Here is a 9,969-nt window from a genome sequence, read left to right as displayed (position 1 = left end):
GGTGGCAAAAGACCAAGGACTCTGGTGACAGGAGAACCGGGTTAGAATCCTACCTGTGACACTTACTAAATTGTAAATACTGGATTGTAGGGGCTTCTTATTCATTATAGAGTACACAGGATTCAGTACATGCATGAATGACTTTAACATAGTGGAAACTCAGTTCCTCATCTGTAAGATGGAGAGAGTGTGATGACCATTAAAGCTGATGCAAGGATTACATTAGACAATGCCCACAGGTACCCAAAGCACCCCCCCCAAATATTAATTAGATTCCTTCTTTTGTATAGTAAATATTCAGTGTCTTGTTTAAAATAGAAACACAGTACATTTGTTGACTAAAATTGATTAATGCTGTTTAGTGCAACAAATGTACATTTGCCAAAGACTAGATCCTTTAAGAGAACATACCACTACAGGTTTTTTTCCAATTTGATCAATGCTTTTCAAGTGTCATTTATGACTAGATGATTTCTGATAATAATCAAAATACAGCTATTGGTCAGTGCCATTAGATTTCAAGAGAGTAAAAGATTGTAGATAGGTTACTAAAGAATTGAAACAGAGTATGATCTGACTTGGAAAAGCAATAATACTGGGAAAAATATTGATTTGGACCCCAAAATCATATAATGTAAACACTGTGTATTATTAAGCCTTTTCTTTCTATGCACATTTAAAGCGCTTTCTGACCGATCCTCTGCAGACAAACTTGGAATGGTGGAGTCTTTACTGCTTTTGTGTTCATGGCAGATTCTCAAGAAATGACCGAATGAGCAATGGAAAAGGGTCTATTCTATGCTTCTTCTCATTTCTCATCTTGATTCTTCACAGTCAACCCTCCAAGCTGTGCCCCTGGAAACCAGGTACCTAAACTTATTAAATTGGAACTTGAGTTTACATCCATCATGAAATCAATGAGCTGTAGTTTGCAAGTGGTTCCATTCCTCTCCTGCATTTCAAAATGCGTGGGCTTTGTTGTTGTCTTTTCTTCAGAATTAGAATAATCTTTGGTTAGTGTTTGGGTGATTGATATTGCTTGCTGTTTTACTGTTAGATAAGGGTGGTTATGCTGAATATAATTTTTTTGAAGGAGAACGAACCAAGTGTTATCAAATGTACTCCTAATGCCAGTATACTTTCATAGGACTTAATTATGCTTCACTGTCTATATTGAATCAAAGTGTTTATTTTTACATCTATTTTATAAGGCACAGTGTATAGTTAAGAGGAAAATCACTGCTTGTAAAATTTCTTCATTTCTGACATTTTTCAATTTTTTTCAAGATCAGGAAGACCTTTTCGCTCTGCAGAAAATATTATTTATTGACGTGGGATAAGTTTTCTATAAAAACAAGCCAGGGCTACTTAATATAAGCAGTATGGGGCTTATCAACTGAATGGCTTGAATAACACAACATATCAAAATGTGAATCATCACTGTCAGACACAAGCTTTTAACAATTTTAATTGATATAATTATAATTGATATGCAATATGCCATACAACAAAAGTAGATACAATTACATTAAATATCAAAGAAGTTGCACATCTTTCCATCCTTAAATGATGTTGGCCAACTCACCCCAAGAAAGCAATCTTGTGTTGGTCTCTTAGCACTATTACCAATATCACCTAGCACTTTGAAATCAGAGTTGAAATGGTACATTTATTTGCCAAAAAGAAGTTAAAGGCAAAGAAGGTGAATCATCGTACAAATCTGCATCCGGCCCAGTTGCAAAATTCGTTTCCCAGATGCAAGGGATTGAACCATGCACCCTTGCAAGCAAGATGAAGGGCAAACAGATGACATCAAACTAAAATCAACTCCACAAAGGAACTCAGAAGACCCCAAGATGGTAAAGGCCAGAGGTCTATTTCTGTTAGTGTTCAGGTATCCATACCGTGCTACCCTAACCTCTTGGATCCTAACTCAACAGCCTGTGAAACCTATGTCTAGGGCCATCCTTCATATGGAGATGGAAACTAGCCTTTGTGGTCCCGAGCACAGTTAACCCTCAGTCAGTCAGCTACATTGTGGGGGGTAGCCTAGAGCTGAAACAGCTGTTTGATGTAGCTATGACAAAGCCGTTGTTTTATAGACAAGTAAAAACGACACACCAGTATGACAACAAATAAGAAACTGAGAGCACTTATATACTTGTGTAATACTTAAAATACTTAAAATGTCTATAAATATTTTTCTGAAGAAACTTAAAACACTGTAGACATGATTTCATTAATCCTCACAACACATTTGTAAGGTAGCATGAGTGAGGTCAATAAAAAAGCATCACCCTCATTTAAGAAAGGATGGCACAGACATCCAAGGAGCGTAGGAGACTTTACTGGGGCCTCAGGAAAAGAAAACAAAATTGAATCTGCTATTTTATCATTTGCAAGCTGTAATCTACAAGAGGCTGCTTGCCTCCCTCCTGCTCTGACATTCCCTCTGATGCTTTGACTAGTCTTGTCCCTGGAGGGTATGTGGTTGTTTAGATCCACTGGAGCTACTTCCCTTGGGTAGAGCTGGATAGACTCCTTGAGGTAAAGGTCGTCAATTATCCATCTATATTTCAGGTGTGCGTGCATTGTGTACATGTGTGAAGCAAAGTTTGTTGAATTCGGTTGCTAAAATCCTTTGGCCAACTCAAAAATAGAAAAAATACATTTGGCAAAATCAGGTTCAACCCACTGGTACTTTATACTAATATAACAAAGAATGTTAGAGAGTTTTTTATAGGAAGCTGTCACCTTGCTGAACAGATCTGCTTTAGGTCCAGATCCCTGCCTTTGCCATAGGGATTTGGAAGTTAATCAGAGCAACAAATGCATCAAGTGCACAATCAATCCTAGCCTTCAGTAAGGAAAGATGCTGGCTGAGTCCATGGCTTATAACTGGTCAGGATTCCTTGGAAAGAGGCTGGTCCCTCTGACCCAGGATTTATGATGGAAGCAACATCCAGAAGTGCATCTATTTCTTCAAAGGTGTTTCATGGATATTTTGTCAAAACGTTTGTGACTGAGGGAGAAAAAATATATGTGGAGTGTCCTGTTTTTACTGACTCATCTTTTGCCAAACTGAAAGCCTATATAGGGAGTGGGGCCAGGAAAAAGAGACAGTTATTTAGGTCAAGCTCAACCAGAGGAGTCATCATTGGTCATTCCTGGCCATTTTTTATTTTTTGTTTTAAATAATAAGAGATATCTGAATTCCATTCCTTGTTACCCATTCCTGTTGTAACATATCTCTGGTGGTTGCTCATTCTCCTTTGGTACCTAAGGCATTTAGGAATAAATTCTTACCAGAGTGTGGAATGGCAGGTTTGTAGAAATGGCCTGGATACTGGTGTCTTTGATACCAGAGGGGTTTAGGACAGCACGGCAACTGTGGTTCACATGTCAGTACTTTGCTGGGCCACAGCAAGTGACAGGTTGAGCTAAGGGTCAAGTTTCTGGAAACTAACAGAGTCATGGCAGCAAGTCCAAGTTTAAAAATAAAAGTTCACCAGTGTCAAGTTCTTTATGACATTGTCAAACAATATAACACATTTCAAAACAGGACCTAGTATATGTTTTCTACTCCACGAAATCAGAACATCGGTTGCTAATATCAGCTGTTATAGGAGGGCCGAGTTACAGCCATGAAATAAAGCTATCTCGAACACACAAGGAAATAAAAAGACAACCATGCATGCTCAAAACAACCCATCAGCCAACAAATTAAAAAGGATAAAAATGTAACAAATCATTTAATTTAGTTAAAAATCCTGGAGTCTTGTTCTGTCACAACGCGCAATTGCAATAAATTAGAATTCCTCAAGCTCAGCACTATTGGGCCAGATAATTCTTGGTTGTGGTGGGCTATCCTGTGCATTGTAGGATGTTTAGCACATCCATAGCCTCTGCCCACTAGTAGCACCCTCATGTTGTGACAATCAAAAATCTCACCAGACATTTTCAAATGTCCCCAGGGTACAAAACTGCCTGTATTGAGAATCATTACAATAAATGGATACCTATAAAAATGATCAATTCATTCTCAAAATTTGTTATACAAGATTTTAAGACTATCTAACTAGGAGTTTTCATTTATTAAAGGGCAGAATCAGTAAGGTAAGTGTATGCAAAGAATAAATGGATTAATCACGGTGTCTTTTTCAAATGCCTCATGAGCAATTGCAGATAGACTAGTGCCTTAGAAAAATCGTCTTTAAAAACAGTTTACAGCCATTATCCGACAGACAGTAAGGCAGTGAACCAGTTGCTTTGTGGGGATAAAGCAAGGATTCTATGGGCTCCTCTGAGCAGTGGTTGCCTCTGATAGTTACTGAGAGCTGATTCCCACTTTCTTTAATGAGGCACTCAGTGCATGTCAGCTTCTTCCCTCCTCCACTCACCCTACTGTACATTCACTCCACACTCCTCTCCCTTTCTTTTCTCTAACTAAGCTCATCTCATTGCTTTCTGTGGAACTACAACCCCACTGTAAGCTTGTGGGCTGGGAATTCAGCTGCTGTGGACTAGGACAGGCATCCTGGAGACAGGTGACCTGGAGGGGAGAACAGGTAGAGGGTACAATGAAATCTGACAGCAACCAGCTACTCTGCCCCTTGGCTGGCTGGCCTCCTCTGGAGCACTTTCTAGTTTCCTCTTTCATTAATTAGGCAGGTAAGAAACAGGCATCCTGTCAGACACAATCAGATAAATAGAGATTAAAAAGGAATCTGAGAAATTCCTGCTTCCTTACCTGCAGGGTGAAATCCTCCCAGAACTCATTTCTTTTCCCCTCATTGAGATTTAATGTAATTTTCTAAATAAAAGTTTAAGAAATACCACAAACAAAAAGTTCCCCTAAAAGTAACCCCCTGACAAAACAACTTGATTCCTCTTCCTCTGTCCTTTTTGCAGTGGGTCCTGTGGTGGGTACAGAAGCCTCCATCGCAGTGGTCTGGCTCCACTGGCTCAAGGTCGGCCCATTTCAGCTGCAACTCAGCCTCCACTCACCTTTATGTAATGGTTCTTTTCGTACCAGAAAGGGTAAGTTGTAGCATCCAGAGGAGAGTGAGGAAAACAAGATAACCAAACCAACAAAACAGGGCTTAAGATTGTCGCTCAATGCGCATCAGGTACTTGTCATTAATTCTATGGATAAGCACTTATAAATAAAGAGCAGTTATTCCTCATCCCAGGCCACGTTCCTTTGTTAGGAGTCGTCGTACAGAGGATTGTTGTAGTTTCCCCAAGACCCGTAATCGTGATCATCCAGAAGCCTTCCATAGGAGGAATGCCTGGTGAGAAGGAGAAGAGGGTTACGGTTATTTAGAGAAGTTGCCCATCTGTGGACAGCCTGGTGCTCTGCAGCCTGAACTGAGGAGGTTCACAGAGCCAACAAGAGGGAAGCCAGGATCTTCACTATGACAACCTCTTGGCGACAGACTCATCAACTGTGGAGGCCCCAGTCTATAAACACCCTATAAGTTACCAATGATCAGCTGGAAGCCCAAGTGACGCCTTTTGTTGAGATCAGCAGAGTCCTCTCTGTCTCTCCGTGCCCTCCAGTGCTAGAGGAGGAAGCCCCATTCCCTTGGCTATTTTATAAGAAGTAATGGGAAAGGGAAGGTTGCATTCCTGTCATTTTGACTTAGGTCCTGAATTTAACTTTCCCTGAAATAATAATGCCACAACCACAGCCACTGTTGCTCTCACCACCCCTCCTGATATTTACATATTGTTTTATTATCTACAAAATGCTTCTATGTTCTGTTTCTACTTGATCCTCAAAATAAAGCCATGAGGCAGATATTGTTTATCCTTGTTTCTCCAGTGAGGAAATGGGGCTCAGAGACGTTGATTGACATGCTCAAGGTCACCCAACTGAGCTATGACTCAATCCCTCACCTCCTGGATCCAGTGCTCTGTGCTCAGTTTCTTAGAGTCTGATTAGCATCTTAGTTCAACTACGATATGGCTTTAACAGCCTTTGGTGGGGTATTCTGGGAACTTGTTCCACAATTAATATTATGTCTTTAATAAACTGAAGTTAGATTGTTCTCATTCCTTTGTTCAAAATCTTTGAGTGGCTCCTCCTCTCACACAGAGTAAAAGCCAGTCATTACATGGATTGCAAAGCTCTACAGGATCTGGCTCCTGTTACTTTTCTGAGCGCATCGGCTACTATTCCAGTCCCTCTCACTCCCTCTGTTCCAACCACTCTGGCCTCCTTGCACTTTCCCTTCATACCTGGCACACTCTTGCCTCAGGGCTTTTACACTTATTGTTCCCGTAGCTTGCAACAACTGTCCTCCATGTCTCCACATAGCTCATCTCCCCACCTCCTTAAAGCCTATGCACAAATGTCACCTTCTCAGTGAGGCCTTCCTTAAGAACTCAATTTAAACTTGTACCCCCTCTCCCCGAGCACTCCCTGATTAATTTTTCTCATAGAAGTCATAATCTTCTAACAGACTATATAATTTACTTATTTATTTTGTTTTCACCTCTCTCCCCTAACTAGATTGTAAGTATGGGTCATTTGCCAATTTTGTTTGTTCTTGGCTCTATCTCCAGCATCTAGAAGAATATCTAGCACCTAGTAAGTCCTCAATAAATAAAATAAATGTTGGTGGAAGAAAGAGTGACTGGAAAAAAATATATCATGAAAAGCCAGTCTGCTCACAAGATGAGAGCTTCCTGGAGAAGATTATGGTCATTTTAAGACTAGAACTAATGACAGGATTGGGAAAACTTCACAAATGAGCATATGGTGCTTCTGAGGTTCATGTTAATGTGTGAATTATTACACCTTGCCATCAGAAATCAGCTATGCTATATATAGCACACATAAACATTCCCAGTTCCCCTAATTTTTGTCTCAGCTAGATATGAAAATGAAATGAAATGAAAATACAATCTGAGAGGCATGAAAAACATTTGCTGTCCTTATATCTGTTGCTAAAATAATTGTCGTCACTCTCTGAAGCTTATTTCTATCTGTCAGGTATTTGAAAAGAAGTGATCTGTTGAAAAAAACCAGACGCTTGATGTGCTGGTTTCAAATTTTTAGCCTTCAAAATTCTGATTTCTGTCCTGAAGGCCGGCTTAGCTGACCCAGTCTATATGCCTAAAAACTTGAGGATGTTCCACAATTATGTTTTGTTTTCTTTAAAGGTTCACATTCATTTCTGCAGGTATGAGAAGGCAAGAGATCACAAATAACACACCACTGATTTTCTGATTGACAGGAATGGGGAGGCCAGTTTTGGTAGACTGGGCCACTAGTCATTGCCAATACTACTCCACATTTAAAATTTCTAATTCCAATCAAATTCTTTAACAGAATAATTGAGAAATGAAAGCTATAGAAAGCTATAGAAAGTAAAAATCTGGGGATTACAAAACTGGATCCAGGCCCAAATTTCAGTATGACTTAGTGTTGCAAGCCTGGCCAACGTTTACCTAATAAACATGTTCCTTTATTGACAGAGTATTCCTGCCTCAGCTTTGTATGGTAATTTACTTTCTCACAGCCTTTTTATATCTATCATATGATTTTATTCACATAAGATGTCAGTAGGGCCAACAGATGTATGTCCTTGAATGTGTTTTTAACCTCTCGTTTCTTCAGCTATAAAATGGAGAAACTTAAAAAAAAACTTAAGGTTATTGGGAGGATTAAATGAGGTAATATGTATAAAAGGCCAGGTACATAGTAATGCACAATAAGTGTTTGACAATGTTGCTGTTTAATTTTTATTATGATGAAACATACAAGCACATGACGAATCTGCAAGTAATTAAAAGAAAAAAAAGACATTCAGTATCAGTGAGCCTCCCTCCCACAAGGAACTCCTGAAACTACTCCTCAGGCACAGTTATAAAACCAGCTTCTTATATTATTGTTATTTGAATTAAAAAAAAATTATTATCATGCTGGAGTGAGGTTGGAGGATTAAAAATCTTCTGGTCACCAGGTTTTACTGATAATGGTTATTTTAGGCAAGACTATTTGATCAGAGCTATACCTCAGTCTGCTGTATTAGAAGAGACATCTGCTATACAAACACTAGTAAAAAAAAAAAGAAAAAAATGAATCTTTCATTTTTCTTTGCCTTCTCATTCGAATGAACAGTGACTCAAGCAAATTACTGATAAATGAGGAAAGCAAAGCAAGAGATATAGATAAACCATATTTAGAGATGTACTGAACCCATAGAGCTTGTTTTAATATATTAATAAACCTAAACAAAAAACATAGGGCATGCTGGGATTCAAGCCAAGTTGGGATAAATTCTATCATATTATAGAAAGGGTAAGACACAAACACACACATACACATACATGGGGTAAAGGAGGGGAAAGAGAGATAGAGGTAGGGAGAGAATAATTAATGATCACTTTAAACTATCTAGGTCAAAACTTCTTAAAGCACGTCATGTTTTAGATGGAAATGAGGGGGGAAGGTTTTCAAACTGGTGTTTGTGGAACCTAAGAGGTGGAAAACTCCCATTCTGAAGATCAGGAAGGAGGGCCTCAAGAAATCTCGATGACTGTCTATGTGATCTAATGGTAGAGCTGTTATGAAAACTTAGGTCTCCCAGCTCTATTACACAACATTGCTTCATCTAACTTCAATCTGAATAGCAATCTGTACGAGTGACATCATTGTCAGGTGAAAGCAGTTTTGTTTACTCAATTTCTTAGGGAAGACTGGCATTCGTCCAATACAGCTCTATTTCTACTTGCTGTGCCTTGGCTCCCTTAGATGGTAAACCTCTTGGGGGCAGATTATGCCTTATGTTTCTTCTTATTTTCTGAACATCTAATATGCTGCTCTTAGTGCAATGGTTCTTTTATAAATGTTTGATGATAGCTGTGTACTCCAGTAGCACATAAATAGTACACATGGAGTTTATTTGGTCATTGCCAGCAGAGAGTAGTATGTCTTGTGGCAATTAATTGTGGCAAAGTGAAAATATCTTATTAAAGAACACAAAGGATCAAAGCCACCATTTCAACCTTAAATATAGGAAGAGGAAAGAGAATTACAGCTAAATTCCTCCCATGTGACAACGTGTCTTTAAGCACTCAGCACAGTGCTCATAGTCCCTTTTAATCAATGGCACTGTGCTTATCATCAATATTATTTTACTGTATTGCATGGTTTAGTTAGCTAAAAGCAGAACCTGCATGGACAAAATAGGGAATAATTTATGTTGTCGTTGCCTCATTGCTTCCTTCTCAAGTGGTTTTGCTCTAATAGGAAGCAGCTCTCCCCACTTCTCTTCTCAATTGGTGATGCATTGTTGATGACAACTGGTATATATAGTGGCAACACTGCATTAGGCCTTCTCCACCGCTGTGAAGTGATACCTAGTTTAAGGTAACTGTAGCATTAATACCTAGTGGAACTCAATTGTCTTTGAAAATGAATGAGATTTTACTTTTCTTGTGTTGAAACAAACATTTTAGAAAACACCTTCTCCTTTCTAAGTTTCAACCCCAGTTCCCCATTAAGGCTCCAACTTTATTACTTTTCCTCCCCAAACCCTCTCCTCTTTAGTTAAGTGAGCCTTTCCATTCATTTATTAGTGCTTATTAGGTGCAAAGAAGGAAGGATACAAAGATAAATAAGATATGGCTTAGTGCTGGGAAAACACAGCTGAACCCGTAGCTCATTAGTCATTATAATTAAGCCTTAGACACTTATCATCCATTAGCGAGGCTAGATTGGTGCAGCTGTCACTGTCTCCCTTGTTTCCGCTGGTGGCTTTCTTTCTCTGAATATCATTTCCCTGCCTGGATCTTTCCAGTTAACTATTCATTGAAAACTTACCATCCATCAGGCTCTATTCTGCTGTCCTAAGGGAGCTTATATTCTAGTGGGGACAGACACAAAAAATAAGACATGAAAAATAATATGTCAGGTGGTAATAAATGTAATAGAGGAAAATAAAGCAGGGAAGTTCC

General features: G+C 39.0%; 1 protein-coding gene across 1 annotated transcript in view; it reads right to left on the bottom strand.

Moving 5' to 3' along the window:
- Window positions 1-1,450: 1,450 nt before the first annotated feature.
- PARM1 (prostate androgen-regulated mucin-like protein 1) overlaps window positions 1,451-9,969 on the bottom strand; it is a gene marked incomplete at its 5' end in the record, with an annotated part of 36,759 nt that continues 28,240 nt past the window's right edge. The window contains one exon of the mRNA XM_023530853.1: window positions 1,451-5,291. Coding sequence (XP_023386621.1) covers window positions 5,207-5,291 — 85 coding nt within the window. The remainder of the gene's footprint in view (window positions 5,292-9,969) is intronic.

The sequence above is a fragment of the Pteropus vampyrus genome, unplaced genomic scaffold (genome assembly GCF_000151845.1).
Source record: "Pteropus vampyrus isolate Shadow unplaced genomic scaffold, Pvam_2.0 Scaffold56, whole genome shotgun sequence".
Lineage (NCBI taxonomy): Eukaryota > Metazoa > Chordata > Mammalia > Chiroptera > Pteropodidae > Pteropus > Pteropus vampyrus.
The sequence above is the reverse complement of the archived record's forward strand: the minus strand, read 5'-3'. Positions and strand labels throughout refer to the sequence as shown.